Source organism: Rhyacophila brunnea, unplaced genomic scaffold, assembly GCF_057557595.1.
Source record: "Rhyacophila brunnea isolate RB1 unplaced genomic scaffold, BYU_Rbru_1.0 scaffold_5, whole genome shotgun sequence".
NCBI classification, from domain to species: Eukaryota; Metazoa; Arthropoda; class Insecta; order Trichoptera; family Rhyacophilidae; genus Rhyacophila; species Rhyacophila brunnea.
Genome location: NW_028233170.1, coordinates 8,988,536 through 9,007,551, shown reverse-complemented (window position 1 = coordinate 9,007,551; position 19,016 = coordinate 8,988,536). Strand labels below are relative to the sequence as shown.

The following is a 19,016-nucleotide window of genomic DNA, read 5'->3' as shown; positions in this document are numbered from 1 at the left end:
TGTCTAGAGCTGTAAGAAAAAGTTTCGATACTAATATTGTATAAAAAGAAAACATATCGAAGTATTGGTCAAAAAATATTGATACTTGCAAGTATCGCTATCAAAATGATGCTTGTCGGGAGGGGCTTATTACCACGTTTTTATAAGCTCGTTTTCTTGTTTGTCCAGTACAAATCTTGCAATCGATTTTTAACTAACTTCCCGACTAGCTAGACATTTGAAACTTTTAGAATATATCAGAACACTGTGACAATGTATTCTTTTAATACTTTTAGCCATATAGCGGAATTGAATTCATTTTCAGTTAATTCCGTTTTGTATAGAAAGTTAGTTCGGAAAAAAACCCGCAAGGTGGTGCTTTGATCGAATTCAATGCTTGCACTTTTGTGTAACGGCGTTCGACGATTTCGAAAAAAGAATTAACTCGCTTTCTTGTTTTTTGTTTGTTTTTTACTTCATATCTAGTTTTAAAAATCTCATAAATATGTTATTCAATTAATAAATGTTTGAATATTACGCATTTGATCATTTTCTTTTCAGTTGATGGGATACCTAATTATTCATTAAAAAAAATAAAAAAAGTATTTAATACATAGAATTGTCAAGTTTATGATTCAACAGAATTTAAAAACGTGGTATATAAAAAGTTCTTTTTATCTTGTAATTGTTTTTAAAAATATCTCAAAAGAAGTATCGGCATCGAAAGAAAGTATTGCTATCGAAAAAAAATATCAATACTTAAGGCCTACCAGCTACATCGTATTTACATTTTTTAAATTTGTGACGTTGTAGCGCTTCTTTTGAAAGTGACAGATGATTATGACAGCTTTACGAAAACTAGACGCTATAGAAGAAAAAACTAATCGAATGAAACATTTTTAACAAGATATGTGCTCTGTAGTCCATTTGAATCACCTTAAATGTTAGTTGGATTCAGAAATGTAATTTGGAATATTCGTCTGAAGGGCTGGGATTATGTAAAGAAATATGCTGGTATCGTAGCCGCCGCCGGAGTGATGTAAGTTTATTTAACGTCTCAGTAGTTAATATGATATTTATTTACTAGTGGCACAATTATTTCCAGTAATTGTTTATTTTAATGATGCATGTTTACGACAGCGAGACTCAACCTCAAAATATTATGCATTACACATTGGCATTGAGTCATGGCCAAAATTTTGTCGTGTCGTTAGATCACTGAACGATAATGATAAACATTCATTACTAAAATAAACATAACTTTCAACTAGGCAATCTGGTATAGATAATCGATTAAATAACATAATATATCTAAAAATATCACAGTTCAAAGATACAAGACCTCGGTCTGTCACTGCCAATGCAATATGAATAGAATAAGTCATACAATAGATGTAGGTACTCTATTTCAACAGCATATATTGCTGTATTTACCGCTGACAATTTTTTAAGTGTCACATCGTTGACTATGATTCCAAGCACTATGATCAAAGATAATTTACCAACATATGAAACAGCTATGCGTTCAATCAACAGTTCCTATTTCCAAACACCCATCAACATAGATATAATCCCACAACCAACAGAGCAACAAGCAACACTTCACCTCTTCTCCAAAATGTGTGCAGGAAGTTTATTAAATTGTGTATTTATTACTAGTCGGCCTCTTAAGTTGAGATTGTATTGAGATACACGTCACCTACTATCACGTGATGTCACAGTAAGCTGCTTCTACAGGGAAATAGAGTGTAATGTCGTTTTTCTTGGTGTTTAAAATGTTCATTCAAATCTGACTGATGCTCCCATTCCGTAGCACATTTTGAACGTTGTCAGTTAGCAAAATCTGCCAAAATCACCAGAACAACAATAAAGTCACCTCACGCGTACCGCACTGCACTGACACCTGCATGACTCAATGAACTTTTTTTATCACTTTTTACATGCCTACACATTTTCGAATCGTGTAAAAATCGCGTGTTTTTGTTTTTTGCGGTTGGCACTATGTATTTTCTATAAAAATGTTGTCTATTATCTATGGTCTGCGGGTTGGGTTCTGTTCAAAATAATATTAAATTTACATAGACTCGTTACTAGGTTACTCCATCATTAAATTTACAGAGATCGTGTTTGTTGAAAATATTCTGCAAAATGACAAAACCGTAGACTAAATTTGTCGCCGTGACAGTACGCGACATGCATCTCAATACAATCACAACTTAAGGATCAAAGGAGCGTATCTCATTTTTCTCTACTTTACAGGACACCCAAACACTTCACACTGACATTAACAAAAAAGTGTTTTCAGGTTAGTTAGTACAGTAGGTGCTCGGTAATCCGGCACCCATATTTTTACACCTATGTCAGATTGTCGGAAATGCCGGATTATTGGATTTCTATAGGAAATAATACTATCACAGATCTGCACAGTAAAAATCGGGCAACGAACTGCCAGGCGAACGGCTCTCCGCTCTGTAATCCGGCAGTTTAATGTGAAACCTGCCAGATTATAGAGCAGGAGTGCTGAGTTGCAAAGTGCCGGACTATTGGACGTGCCGGATTGGTGAACGCCGGATTACCGAGTGCCTACTGTATGTCCATTGACCCTGAGGGGCTGAATTTTGAATTCAAATTTTACCAATTAAATACTAACTCAATCACTTAGTTAATGCAATGTTTATATTTGTTAGAAACACCTGTAGAGTTATTCTATCCACAAGGCGGCTATCGACGGTTATTTATCATATTTATGTATTGAGAAATTAATTGTTACAATAAGTTAACCATCTAAACTGTCAAAAAGTGCTGTTTTAACAGCCTCTTTCTTGGCTGTGTTAACTTTGAGGAGTGAGGTAGACAGTTTTGACGGCTAACTTATCGTAACAATTATTATAATACCTCAGTACATAAATATGATAAAGTGATAATATTTATCACTTTAGCCGTCGATAGCCTCCGTGTGTATAGAATAGACCCACTGCTGTGTTAAGTGACATATTATCCGTTTCTGAAGACGTGGGTTGTGGGTTTATCCCGCTTCTAGTAATTTCAATCAGTGTTTTCATCCAGAGAATGTAACTAATAGGTGGAGCAAATGGATAACAACAATTTCTCATACAAATAAAAGAAATATGCATGGCTCAACAAAAGTGAAACTTTTATACTAAGAGTACCTACCAAGTATAGCAATCGGTTCGAAGGAATTTTACAATAACAGAGACATTTTTGCCTGCTCTCAGGAGGGATGATTTCCAATCCTGACGTACTGAATAATTTGAATGTATACACACCTGTCAATTAGCTACGTGGTCGCAGCACAGTTATGACCTATTTTATATAACTGTTTCCTCGTGGCAAGCTCATCAGGAACCATTAGCATAGGGTGAAAGACAATCGTCAGTGTACTCCCCAAAGACAGACATTTTCAGTGATGTACGTACTGTGTATTTTGTTTTTGAAATTTTATTGTATTGAATAACATAGTTTATGTTTGAAATTATTTTGTTTCTTCTCTCTTGTGAAGGTAATTTTTGCTATAATTATATTAGGCAAGTATGTATTTTTATGTATCTGATTACAACCAACTTTTTTTTCAATTTCAATCCGTGTCAACGTCCTAAATTTTGATTTATTATGTCCTCAATGTTTATTTTTTTTTAATTAAATAAAATTATTCATGATGACGTTTTGGTTCCACGTTTCTTTCCTTCAGACGAATTTACGCCACAGTGACTAATGAAATTTCACTTCTGAAGGTGGACAAAATCCGTACCGGTTTGTAGAACGAATTTTTAAAAAATGGTCTTTTACAGAGCAGGAGGAGCTGGCTATGGGCTTCAGCAAACAAGGCATGCGCTCGGCGCGGTGGTAGCAGCTAAAGCTCTAGACAGAGAACGATCTGGCGCCCCTGAGTACCTTTACTTCAGTGACCCCGCCCATGAGCAGCGTATTCGTGATCACATCAACAAAGAAGGGTGGTCCATTGTAAGTTGTAGTCAATTTTCAAAAACAAGAAACTTGTAAATTGTTATAAACTTTCTCCATTAATTCAAGTGATTCATAAATAATGTCATTATCATAAATTAGGTAGGATGCTGTATGTCAACTTCAAATTCCTTTTCTATACCTCTCTATCCTTTCACTTTCATTGTTAAATATTTTGTGTTTGGAAATGCAAAACAAATGTTTGCATGAATATTTTTTTTTACTATGTCCGATCCTAATAAGATTATATGGGCCTCCACAGAGTGGAGGTTTTGTATTAACAGATTTTGTTTTTACGAGAATAGATGTTAGCCACTTGTTCAACCTATTAGGTCCATATTCTGACTCATACACAAATTGTGTACTTGCCAGACCCAGAATTCGAACCTGGGTCCCACGACGTTATAGGGATCCGAGGAATCAGAGCCATGTGCCATTTTTGTGTAAATTGCGAGAGGTGAGTTCCGAAAATCAATAAATAAATGTATTTGGCAAAATTTGTTTGTTCAAATAGACATGAGACCCCAACAATCACTGACGATTTTATCTTAGTCAACAATGAAGATTTCATACATTGCTCTGAAAATAACCCTATTGCTTTATATTAAAAGTCTTTTTTCATTCACGCAACACAATAATATATTATATTGAAGCAAAAACTTACATATTTATACAAAGACTTTTAAATCTTCAATGAAACTTTAAAAAAATTTGGCGATATGCCGTAACCCCACTTATTTTCCGAAAAAAACAATGAATGTACATAATATTATGAAGAGACTTTAACAGTCTTGTCTATTACGCAGTGGCCTTATGTTGGACGATGGATGCGGCGATGGAGACGAGCGACATGGCGACGTTTCCTGCACGTGTGCCACAAAGGAAGTCCATCGGATCGATTCCGCGTCGCCAATTACTTAGCGTCCCTCCATCATCTCAAAGGTAGCACAAATCTTATATTACATTTCACTTTACCAGAACTACCATATTATCCTAAATATAACACATCTATATTTATATTTATGATAAGTGCAAAACTGATATTTGAGTCGTATGGAATCATATGTAGCACTCTGCATTATTCATCGTTTTGAGAAAATGATGAAAAACGTTTTGTTGGGTTTTTGAGTTTTATAATAGCATGAAATATTTTTCTACTTTTAGAAATTAGAAATTTGACGTATGTCAGAATTTTGATTGCTGTAAATAATTAAATATACATGTTTTTAAAGTGAAGAGTACTACATTTGATACTCACAAGTAGATAGTTCTGTCTTTGTTACCAAGGTTGTGCAACGTTCAGTATTTAATCCCAAACAATTGTGGATGATGTCACTAAGAAGTAGTTAAAATTTACCAATACAGTACATCATTAAAATAAAAATACACAATAACCACAAGTACTTTTTTATGTAATTATTTATTGATTTTTATTTTAATAGGTAAATAGAATTTATAATAATTCTTTAATTTCGGTTTGATTAAACATTGTGGGTATTAAAAAAATAATATGAAACTATAAACATACAGGTAGACAGAGATATTTTGCAGTAATGACATTTATAATAAAAATAAATAGGACATATTTTACCAATGTATTAGTTATTACACCCTATTCACACCCACGGTGGCTGCGCGGCTTAAGCGTTGGACTATCACGCCGTGGGTCTTAGGTTCGAATCCTGGGTCTGGCAAGTACATATCGTCACCGTTCAGGCAAAAGTCACCAACCCTGAAAATGGCAGTTTTGAGTTGAGTATGTCACCCGAAGTGTAAAATTATGTTCTTTAAGATGCAAAACTCACCTCGTTACATTAGTTAGTAAAATTTTGCTTAAATCCGAATTATTTGTTTTTCACTAAATGACTTTCGATAAAATCTTAACAAGCAAAAGTCATTATAGGTGAATAGACATTATTGACTCTATAAAAAAAAAATCATTCGTTATAAATATACAAGCAAAAGTCACTATACTATGGATGGTGAGTTTTACTGATCCTTCTTTTGGCTAACATTGTTCAGATTATTAAAAAGCAAAAGTCACCAAACCATAATTTGAGCTACCTTGCCTCCTTCAAAACCTTCCAGATGTTTTAATTAGAATCAAAAAGTAAAAATACCTTAAAGAAATTATTAAGAAGACATGAGAAAATAATTTAATGTAGATAAAACCTTAAAAACATTAAAATCTGATTTTTCCTGCATTTTCAAACTTTCAAATTGCGATATCTCAAAACTATGTTTTTAGGTTTGGTGACTTTTGCCTGAACGGTGACGATATATTGTTTTTCAATTTTGTGTGTGAGTCAGGGTATGGACCTAATAGGTTGAGCAAGTGGCTGACATCCATTTCTCGTAAAAAAACAAAAATCTGTTAATACAAACCTCTACTCTGTAGAGGCCCATATGATCCTATTAGGATCGGACATGGTTGAATAGCTAATAAGAAAAATAATGGAATAAAATCTATACTGTAAGTTCATCTGGAATGTCATCTTGTATTTCACATAAGTTCACGTCCTCCGAATCTCGTAAAGTATTCCGGGAATCATGTTCATCCAATGTTTTTTTATAGAATTGGAGAGTAGGTAAAGTTTGCCATTGTGGCCCATAATACATAGTTAATAGTTTATTTACATCAATTCCTGTTAAAACTAATAACTATACTTAAAACTGTTTACCAATCATGAAACTAGCAACTTTGCACATATCATAAGACGTTGCGTTTTATCCCCGTTTCAGAATTTCATTTTTATGACCCGATAAATGACACATTGTAACAAAGAATCAATGTTTTTGTATCATGTGAAGCTTGTTGCACTAATAATACTTCTTTTGCAGAATGGGAGTGGATATGGCTGTCCCAACGTCTGGAAGGAAGAACGGCCGTATTGGTGGCGAGGGGGAAAGGGGCGAAGGAACTTCTCTATGCTCCTCCCCTGCCTGTCACCGCGCGCATTATGTCCCCGACTGTCCCTCTCTCCGCACTCGCTAAGGCTTGCCCCAAACACAGGTGCCTTGCAGTCTTCTTGCAGCAGCATGCCGATAGTCAAGAGGTTGTCTTTATTCTTCATTTACATTTCACTTATTTAAATGGGGTCATGGGCACGATTTGGCTATTCATTAATCTTTACCGGCACTAAGATGGCAATTATCCATATTATGAAATAGGAGGCGCCAAATAATCTCATTTTCTTTATTGTTAGCTGCTTCATTTACATCACATGAAACTCAAAATTTTCAAGATATTATAAATATCAAAAAGCTAAATTGGTTGCACCCAATACAGTTTTGAAACAAATAGTTTTCTATATATATTATCACATCTATTCTATACACAAGGCTGATATCGGCGGCTATCGAGGGTAGTTTATCATATTTATGTGTTGAGATATTATAATTGTTATAATTAAGATAGTTGTAATTGTTACAATAAGTGCTATGTTGTAACAGCACCTCTCTTGTCTGTGTTAACTTTTAGAGCGAGATAAGGCAGTTTTGACAGTTTAGAAGGCTAACTTATTGTAACAATTATAATACATCAATACAAAAATATGATAAACTACCCTCGATAGCCGCCGATAGCAACCTTGTGTATAGAATAGATGCATATGTCTTACCAACATATTATAAATGTAACGTTCAATTGTTTGGATAAGGAACAACAAATATTGGGAAGGACGCTGAGTGAGACAAAGCGATACAACAGGCATGATCTAAACACTGTCGGCGATTCATTCCGTTTCGAATATCTCTTCTTTGGCATGTTGAGGCACTCAAACACCGGGTTAATTGATTTTTTTTCTCGTGACTAAACTCTACTTGTTTTCATAATTTGATCTTGCTTAATATCTTTAATATCTCTAATAATCTTGCTTCTATGTTATTTTACTTTTTCTTTTATTTCTATTTCAAATTTAATGATAAATTGTCTCTGACTAATATAGGTTCATGCACCGTTTATAAATATGTAAATAAATAGATAGCAACCATAGACAACAACAAACACATTATATGGTGGTTATATTGTTTTAGGATGCGCAAAGACTCATGGAACAAGATGGAAGCTCAGGTGATGTAGGTGAAACTGATGAAGCCGGTGAAGAAATGTTACTCGCAAGTCTAAAAGCAGTCATCCATCATCTTGATATGACACCAGATGTAACGTAAGTATTGTTTAAATTAATTTAAGGCCCACTATAATGTGAATACGTGTATTAAATAAGGCTCTAAGTACCAAAAACTAGTATTGCCTGTAGTTACAAAATAGCGAGTCATTGCAGTAAAATTTCATGAAGCAGACCTTTTGAAAAATGTAGTTTTACAGTGTGAAGCAATCACGGCAGCTTCTATAATTTTAGGTATTAAGAACTCGCAAGTGTCAACACACCATCGTCAGCTATTTTATATTGAATGCCGTTGACCACTGCAGTGCTACTTACACCATTATAAATAAAACACGCCGACGGAGTTATAACGTCGACAGGTTTAATTATTTTGCTGTATTTTTTTGACTTGCTTGAGGCACTTAGACTATAGTTGAAGTTATTGGCGTTGGTATGTAGAACATTATTCTATAAAAATGTCAGTTTTTATTATTTTGGTACTTAGCGCCTTAATTAATACACGTATTCATGTTATGAAATTCAGTCTATGTCAAAGATTAATAAAAATCTCTCTGTAATAGTGGAAAATTATGTGAGTATGTGTAACTGAAATATGTATATAGTTTTTTTTTATGTAAAATATAAAGTTACTGGTCAATATTTTTAGTTAATTTAGTAGAAAAATGGTTAACTCTGTTTAAATTTGGTAGCAATATTAATACGCAAGATTATGGTATAACTTTTCATAGGTAAGTTATTAATAATAAAATTGAGATTTTACTGTGCGTCATATGCAAAGAAAGCAGCTTCATATAGCCGGACAATACCATATCTCTTTAGTATTATTGCTCTGAGATACTTTCTAAAATGTGCAAAAATTATACGAAAAAAATGTTTAAAATCCTATTGATTTATATCATCATTCATCATCATTTATTGCACTACATACCTTAGTGGGTCTTGGCCGCCTTCAAAAACTTCCTCCATCTTGGACGATTCAGCGCCGACACTCTCCAGTTGCTTTGACTGAGCATTTTTAAGTCTCCCGTGGCACTGTCCAGCCATCTCCATTTCGGCCGTCCAGGTCTTTTCTTGTCATCCGAGGTTGCGTACATAGCCCGCCTCGCCGGTATATCCTCCGGCATTTTATGTATTTTCATATGCCACGTGATCTTTTCGTCTCCATAAAGTGTGTACAGCTCCTCATATACCTTGACCTCCAAAGATTCTTTTCAAAACTCTCATCTCAAAGATATCCATACTTCTCTCATCTTGTCTGCTGAGTGCCCACCATTCTGATCTATATGTTAATACTGGGCACAGGAGAGTTTTATATAAGGTTGTTTTGGTTTTCTTTGAGAGTGCTTTGTTCTTTAGAAACTTATGGAGACCAAATTGATTTACAGAAACCAAAAATATTCAATTATATTTTTCATATACTTGTTGCAAAAAGGGGTTTATCACCTAATAGAAATGGGCGTATTGTAATGATTTGAAAATAAAATATGACAGAAAAATGAAACTGACATTACAACCAACCACTTTCGATAGTCACACAAAAACGTAATTTATGTATCTACCACTAATATTGAATTTTTGACATATCGATTTTCTAATTTGACATCTCATTTTATCCCTGCTCACCGAAGAGTTTGGACAACCCTTTTGTAATATAAAGTTTATACTCATTTCCGGAATTTTCCCTGTCTTGGCAACACTGAAAACATTGTATATATAAAAACTTTTTGCAGTATTGTGATTTGTAGTAGTAATGCAAGGTATTTTTATCTTCTTCTATCTTAGCCTCCTTCTAGAACTGCTTCCATCTCCCCCTAACTTGTCCCGTTGTCCTTCAGATGTCTGCGCCGGCTGCTCTAATATCTCCGTTTACTCCGTCCAACCACCAGAGTCTGGTCTGGTGTCCCTTGGGCAATTAAATACTATCCATTCTTGCCACATGGCCCTCCCATCAGAGCCTGCCAAGTTTAACGAATGCCTACCAACATAATTCCAAGAACAATTAGCATGAAGTTTGCTACAAACAAATATTCGATGTATATTTTGTTCATCAGTATGTTTTAAACCCAATAGTGTATCGATTTGTATTTGATTGTCTATTTTTAATCAGTGGAGAGCAGTCTGCAGCGGAAATATTTGCTATGGCTGGCGGTTTGGTTCTCATTCAGCGAGCAGCATACTCCTCAGACAGAGACTTGCAATTGACTGCAGCTCGTACTCTATTACGAATCGCACCGCACCAACAGCTGGTTCCTCTACTTCATAGAACAGGTATGAATATAACTTAGTCCTTGCCCAATGCAGTAATGCTCTCTAACCCAATGTTTCAATAAAATCATCAAGAAAAAGACGCAGGGTCAGGAACGAAAAGTTTTGACTTATAAATAGGGAGCCTGGTTGCTATAGTTATGAATTAAGTTAGTGGACTGTATTAGCAGGGGGTTAGGTTATAAGGATTAACAAGTTTGTGTCACTGATGTTGAAGTTGTCTTAATGCTCGGTCGACAGGAATGCTTGATATGCGCTGGAATATATTATTTTAACATGAAACACTGGAACGGCGGTGCGATCAGTTTTTTAAATATGTTTATATATATATATATATTTTTAAATACTTAGTAATCCGATGTTGCTTCATTAGCATTTTGTTTGACTTGGACAAACTACACAGCATTAACTCCAGTGTACAATAAGTTATTGATGCTTTGAGGCTGGAGTTAGGAGAGCTATTAGGATACAATGGCTTAAGCAAACTTTTTGTATTACAACAGTTGATAGCGATTCCACTTCGTTTTTGGTAGAGTTGAATTTGCTAACTACAGATAAGTTAATATTATATATCGACGTTGACAGTACTGAATACATTGTTTGTGAATATTAAAAGAAAATAGAGGCCTGCTGCTGATATCTTGCTTAATTTGTATGCATTCGTATTATTATTTGCGTTTTTATTAATCATTGTATACTTATGCTGCCTAAATACCATGAATTTCTCTTACAGGATTGATAAAAATTTTGGCGCAATGGTTAAATGGAAAGGATACAGAGTTATGTTGCATGGCTGCGGGAACTCTTTCCGGATTGGAAGAGGCTCCGACTCGAGAATATTACACCCCTGCCGTTGCCTTGTTGCATCCTACACATCGACCTGTCGTGTCTCCCAAACTTGATGTAGTCACAGTGCATGGCCTTCTAGGTATTTCTATATTCTTTCTCTTACGATTTTCAAAATTCAAGTTAATTATTCTATCAATTCAGATAATATTGACATGGCAGTATTTAATTTTACAACGATATAATATTAATTGTTATAACAGTGTCAAGAAAGAAAAATATTATCAATAATATTAAATTCCACTAATAAAGTTTTTTAAACGATAGATAAGACTACAATATTCTTAAAACAGTGTTATCTGGCGTAAAATAAATACTGCTCTCCAACATAAAGGACGGATGATCACTTTACTTATATGTTTGGAGGTAGATGATGTGGAGGTGATAGAAGGTCGTTGCTTGGTTGTTGAGATGAGAGCTTATTGGTTGATACAAGAATACACTGAATACAATAACAAGGATGATAACGTGAGATTATAATCCCGGATAATGATGTACATACTGGTAAGATTGATGTGATCAAGAGATTACTATGTCAAGTGAAGGACTCGTGACAATAGTAGTATGTTTTGTGACGGACTTGATGAGTTGAGTGAGGATTTATAAATAGTCCTTTTTATTTATATTAATACAGTACATCTATTACAATAGATATCATCATAATTACCAATCAAAACAAACACTTCTGATCTAGTTATGATTGAAGATTATTACAATAATTATCATTGCTCTAATGTTTTGTTTTAACAACAAAACCTACATATTATTAAAGTGTGTCATTCATTTAATGCTGAGTAGTATGATTGCTACATATGTATACATTCTTTTATAACCATGCATATGTTTATCCGATCCCGTAATCTCATATTATCCCACTGATTCTCTTTTTATTTTAACGAGAGCTTGTCTTTTTTATCAAAGTACAAAATTTGAATCTCGAAATCCCAGAATTCCAATAGTTTCAATCTCGATATTCAAAATCCCACAATTACAAACGCTATTTCCTATTTTTCATTTGATTGTAATATTAGGTGAACCTTTTGTGACATGGCGGCAAAGAGATCGAGATGACAATGAGTTTACCACCGTTGTTATACCAGAATGCAAAGAAGATGGACATCAAAGTGATGGTATGGACATAATACTTACTATAATTGCATTTAGGAGAATTAACTTGTTTAAAAATTTCTTATCAAAATATGGAAATATGATTCAATTCAATGAATAAACTTCTGATGTAATGTTTGGTATTATTTATTTCAGATGACTTTGAATTGATTTTAAGGGATCTTCCTGAATCTTCTCTTAGAGATGATGATCACACCAGATTGTATCGTAGGTATGGCTCCAAGTTTATTCTGTCAAAGCCCTTAAGGGGAAAACTGAGTACATATATTTATGTCTGTGCATCGTTGTAGTCTTTTAATTTTTCTCTTCTTGGTCATGCACTCATGGCTGAGGTTCGTGACCCACATTTGAATTTCACCATCTTTTGAGCTACCAATTTTTACTTGTTGTGAGATGACTATAAATTGTTTTGTTTATTGTTTTCAGAAGTTCACATGAACTCTGTATGTCGGAGAGAGACGAACTGCGAGAAAAATCCAAATGTTGGCCACGAGACTGGCTACCTAAAGACTGTCCTAACATTCGGTATTTAATTGTTTTTATTAGAACACCTTATATTAAGGGCTGATGTGCCGTATTTGTAGTACCTATCTTTATTTATGAAAAAAAATACAGTTATGTGTCTGCAACTTAAAATTTCAAAGATTGCCATCCATTTTTGAATGTGCTAAAAGAAATTTAATTTTAATTGAATTTTGAATAAATATGTACCTATTTCAGATATAAACTACGGCAAATAAAACGTACAACTGAAACTGTGTAACAAAATACGAGAAAATGTGAAATTTGGGCAGAATCCTAGAAATCAACATTTCATATATCTTATCAAATATATAAATATGTAACATAAAACGGTAATGTAGAACATAAAATGTTGCAATTTCTTCAAAATTACAAGTCATTTGCAATGTCGAATGGAAAAATTGCCATATATAATGACATATATACATCTTTTTTTACAAAGTCTACAGATTGTCCAGCTCTTAAAGATAACGCAAATTCTTAAATGACATCTTTACTTGGCATGTCGGCCCTTAAGTGATTGAAAAAATCTTTTTAAAGTCTGAACTTGTTTATAATGCTAACTTATTCTCCAATTATCGTGTTCCAATTTATTTTTTTGGAAAATATGATCTCGATATATCAGAAAGGTTTTTTGAGATTGGTTTATTAATCCATAATAATATGATAATAAATCAAACCTCTTGATAAGGTGTATGATTGCATTTCTTTACTATTTCTTACTCATGCAAACTAACCTCATAATGTGTTTTTATATTGTGGATTAGTGTACTGGGAGTTAGCTACTCAACTGTGATGACGGAATGGAGTGTGGCGTGCGGCTCTGAGGAAACGGGATCAGGCCTGGAGGCTCGAGCGAGGTGGCTGTCCACCGCTCTGCAAAAGGCGGGGGTCGGCAATCGACCGACCGTGTTTGTTGCTCATTCCATGGGGGGACTTCTGGTCAAACAGATCCTTGTTAATTGTAAGTTCGAAATATTTAAGTAACCTCTAATACACACTAACTTAATTAAAGGATTGCATGTACAATATTTCATTTCAAATTACTAATACTTAAATGTATTGTTTATTTTTACTTTAGCAAATTCAGAAGACTTGGTCCCTACCTTACTTATCCTACAATACTTCCATGCCTCCATTTTGTCATCCAAGTGCGATTGTCCCTACCGTTCAAGTATACCTAATATTTATAATTCTATATTTTTTTAATAAACATAAGCAATATCAGGAACAGGCAATGAAATTATTTTATTACATAATAGTGAAAATTAAAAATATATAAAGTCAATAGAATAAAATAACTTCACAGAGATCTTTAGCAGTTGTTTGTAATTATTATAAATGTATTATATTATGTAATAGACATATTTAAATTTACATAATAATTAGGATAGATGTCGTTTGGTTAGGTCTTGAAATGTCCCAGAGAATAAAATCAGGGCTTCGAACCGGAACTTAACTGAAAGCCGGAAATACCGTTATTTTTGTCGGAACAAAAACTGGAACCGAATCGAAAAAAAAATATCGACTCTTTCGGTTCCGTAGGTACATGTTCAAACACGCGCATTAACGTGATTTTATTCACTTTCAGTTATTGACGTTAATCATTGACGGAAACACCAATTCAACCAGCATAATACATTTGTATATGAAATAAATATGCTGTTTTTCATTTGAAATATATGTGTCAAATTCAAGGCGTAAAGAAATCATTCACAATCTTGTAACGCATCTCAATAATTCTCATAATTTATGTTATTTTAAAAATTTATGGCTATGGCCATGCGATGCAGCATAACCATTGGTTTGGCGCCGGGCTATTATACAAGTACCATAAAATGTTCTAAATTATGGTAAAAATAAATTTTTAATACACATAAAAGTATTTAAAAATTAATCACTCGGACCAAAACCGTAATTTTTAAATCGTAACCGAAAATCGGAACCAAACCGGTATATATTTTTTTAATTGCACCGGAACGAAAAGACAACGGTTTGAAGCCCTGAATAAAACAGTATGTCTGTAATAATAAGATAATATATAAATTTATGTTGGATTGAAATTTCTCTGCTTGTCAGAAATTGGATCTGAGACTGGATTGTTCGACATTTTCATATTATATCATTATAATATTTAAGATGAAACTTATTAAATAGAATAGTTTACTGTTATACAACAACATTTACATAATACATATTATTACAGAAGTACCTACAATCCAAACAATATTTATTTTATTTAATTTGTGATTAACTTCAACACAATATTTTTAATGTTCACGTTAATATATCACAAATTAATAACGTTGGTTTGCTTAGCTTTGGAGTCGAATGATGAAAAGGAAAAGGCTCTAGCTCGCAACACTTGGGGGATAATATTTTATTCAACTCCACACCACGGCACACGGGCGGCGCATGCACTCTGGTGGCCGTCGCGAGAAGTACAAGATCTTCGAGAAGGTAGTAATTCACAACTTTTTCCAATACCTCTTCAATGACTGAAGCATCGTGAACATATTTAATAAAATCTGAACCGAAACTATGCCTGTGTTAAAATTTCAGACTGCGCTGTGTTGGGTCGTTTGCACAAACGGTGGCTGTCGGGATATTGGCGATGTGTCTGTTTTGGTGAGGGTAAGGCAACGGCTCTCATCTCTTTGGGAGGACTTAATCCAGCGATGCATCTTGTACCGCCTGCCTCTGCAGACGCCGGACGGGGGCCCTTTTACACGCTGCCTCTTAACCATCTCGACATCTGCAAGCCTGCTACAAGGTTATTACTTATATATAACAGCACTACCTATACATGTTATATTTCATGTTGGCTATAAGTAAAAGGGTATCGCGCAAAGATGTTGAAAAAAATCTTCTATAGAAATTAGAGCAAAAAAGAAACCTCTGGTTTCTAATTAAGTTAGCTACAAGTGACTTTGCGTTGTAGGTTCACTGTGATTTCAGATTCACTTGGTTAGTTTAATAGTGCATAATAAAATTCAACGTGAATTTGACATTTCTCGCATCTCACATATTGTCATATCATAGTAGAAATATCATATAAAACTTAGTTATGTCGAAAGGAATTCCTTCGTCAATTTTATTTAGGCAACCAAAAGCAATACATTGACCATTATTAAGATGAATCGTGTAAAACACTGAACGCATACATAGTTTATATAGCGCCTGTACACGTGCATGGATTTACTGACACCAATAGTGTGTAAAATAAAGTATCACGATAATAACTGTTTACATGTAAAAGTGCTGACTGTCTAACTGGCTAGACTGGCAAAAGTAACAATGAGGTAGCTTAGAATACTACTTCTTTGTTGGGTTTGTTTTTTCAAGGACGAACACTTAGAACCTTGTAGTATTAGGCTCACGTCTAGCCAATCTCATTCTTCAAGCGTGAGCGAGACACGTTGTTATTGTATGGGGCTATTTGACAGGTTGTGAAAATTGATAAATCTCAAAAATGTTCTGCGCGGTATAGTTCGTATTTTCTCCGGCAGGTTCGCCACTATCGTTCTACTTACTGCGCAGACGGAAATACTGCCCAAGTTCCAACTATTGTGTGAAAATTCAGAAGCTGCTGAACTTTTTTGTTCCATGCATGCAATTTTGCAACTTGTACGATATTACGTGTGTGTACCCTTTTCCACAATTTCCAGTTTTAAAAAAAGATCGCGATATAACGAATTCGCACTTGCCGGAGTCGCGATTAACAGGGGGTTACCTGTATTTTAAACTATCGCGATAATAACTGTTTACACGTAAAAGTGCTGACTGTCTCGCCAATCTCATTCTTCAAGAGTAAGCTAGATGCGATGTTGTCATTTTATAGTATTATTTGACAGGTCGTGAAAATCGGTTGACCTCAAAATGAGTCTGAGCGGTGCAGTTCGTTTTTTACAGGCACGTTCGCTATCGTTCTACTGCGCAGGCGCAGATATAGAACAAATCCCAACCCAACCCAATTCAGAAGCTTCCGAAATTGTTTGATTCATGCATGATAATACATGTTTAGACGTGCATTTTCTTGTTATGGATGGTAATACATACCGTCAGCAGTAAATCAATGCACGTGTAAACAGGGTTTTATATAAACAAAGCAACAGATTTGAAAAAAGAATACGAGTGGCCATTTTGTTTTCGGCTCTGCCAATAGAAGAAAATAACGAACTTGTTACCAATACAATACATACACATACAATCGTCACATTCTAAAATCAAACTCTCTTCAAAATTCCTATAACAGAATGACCAATCTTCTAGAATTTTTTTGGTATTGTGCTATTTCTATTATTATTTGGACCCTTTTCATTTCAGACATTCATTTATCTACCGGGTAGTAGTGGAGATGGTCCAGCATGCCAAGGGAGAAAAGTGCTGTCCGGAAGGATGTCAGGAGTGCAATGAGAGAGAAAGAAAAGAGACAGAAAACAACAGATGGGGCGCAACAGTTGGAAACGTCATTCAGTCGGTTTCTAAACTTCTACCTTTCATTCAACCGCAGGCAGAGGAACCCTCTATCGCTCAAAAGCAACAAACATGACTACGCTAAAAAGTAATTACTTCCCTAAAATTATTATAATTATATTAAGCCTGTCCTGTCCTTTATTGACCAATAAAAAATACTTAATCTTAGAGTAAAGGTGTTTTCTAAGTGTATAATTTTTAAGTGGAATTATGGCAGCACTTAATAATATAGAGACAACCATCGCATGTGGCTCCTACCCCAAGAATTAGCATTAATGTAAATAACCAGCCATATGAGGCACACTTCACTATGAAAATATTGATGCAATGTCAATCTTTAAATTTAATTATCTTATTTAATCAAATATAATGCAACATTGTTTATTAAACATACATAGTTTGTAAAATCTTCATAAGGAATTTAAAAGCGTAAATAATTATTTCCCTATCACTTGAGTCGCTTTGCTCTTGAACACCAAATACGTTTTAAAAAAATCTTTTGTCTGATATACATACCATTTTAGAAATAATATCAAAATACTTCGTAACCAACTCAAAATAATTCATGAGAATATTTCAATCATTGAAAAGTATTACTCAGTAAATATTCATTTAATATGATTTTCTGCGTTGATATTTAGGGAATATTTTATATGCATTGGGGCTAATCGGCAGTAGAATTAAATATATACAATACATAGTAGACATTTTTATATTCCGTTTATGAAATAATTTATTTGTTCGTCCTTGTCTAAAATGGTTTTGATAACTTTTAAAATGTATACCATTTTTTTTACTATTTCAGATTGGGCGTCGAAAGGCAAATGACAATCCATTATCATCATGTAAGACGGTGATGTATACGTGTGAAGTAAAAACCCAAAGTATTGTTTTATGAAACGTGTAAAAAGTATTTATTCCACTACATTCTTATTCTCTTTAGTAAAAGACATTTTTATTAATTCGTAAGACTGTTTTTGCTTATTCTACTCAGCGTTGCCATGTCTACTGAAATTTCAGTAGATCTACTGATATTTTTGGCAATATACTGAATCTACTGATATTTTCTGAAATCTACTGATATTTCTCCATTTCACAAAATTCCCACCAGCCGGGAAAAAAATTAGCCATCTTTGAAAACTTGGGAACATCGAAATTTTTCTCCTAAAAAAACGAGCCGACCATGAAAAATAGGGAACCTGCGGCCCGCGGCGAAATATTTTTCCTAAAAAAAACAAGCCAACTATGTAATTTTCCTAAAAAAAACAAGCCGACTATGAAAATCTGGGAACCTGCGGCCCGCGACGAAATATTTTTCCTAAAAAAAACAAGCCGACGATGAAAATCAGGGAACCTGCGGCCCGCGACGAAATATTTTTCCTAAAAAAAACAAGCCGACTATGAAAATCTGGGAACCTGCGGCCCGTGGCAAAATATTTCTTCTAAAAAAAACAAGCCGACTATGAAAAATTGGGAACCTGCGGCCCGCGGCGAAATTTTTTTCCTAAAACAGAAATCTACTGATATTTTGTCGAATCTACTGAATTTTTTTTACACATTCTACTGAAATTAAAAATTTTGACTTGGCAACACTGATTCTACTGCAAAAATGCTGACCAAAAAATTTTTTGAACAAAAAATGCAATTTTCCGTTTTTAAGTTCTCTTGTGACTTATTTATTGTTAGTCTTAG

At 34.2% G+C, this 19,016-nt stretch overlaps 1 protein-coding gene across 1 annotated transcript; it reads left to right on the top strand.

Annotated features, from left to right (window-relative positions):
* Positions 1-759: 759 nt before the first annotated feature.
* Positions 760-18,269, top strand: LOC147066006 (protein SERAC1). Its single transcript, XM_085955326.1, has 15 exons — positions 760-1,018; positions 3,789-3,960; positions 4,767-4,902; positions 6,802-7,016; positions 7,996-8,126; positions 10,195-10,355; positions 11,086-11,280; positions 12,230-12,328; positions 12,462-12,537; positions 12,753-12,851; positions 13,616-13,812; positions 15,168-15,308; positions 15,411-15,621; positions 17,175-17,412; positions 18,130-18,269. Exons 1-14 carry the CDS (start codon positions 921-923, stop codon positions 17,398-17,400), a joined length of 2,157 nt encoding a protein of 718 aa, XP_085811452.1. The 5' UTR covers positions 760-920; the 3' UTR covers positions 17,401-17,412; positions 18,130-18,269.
* Positions 18,270-19,016: the final 747 nt, after the last annotated feature.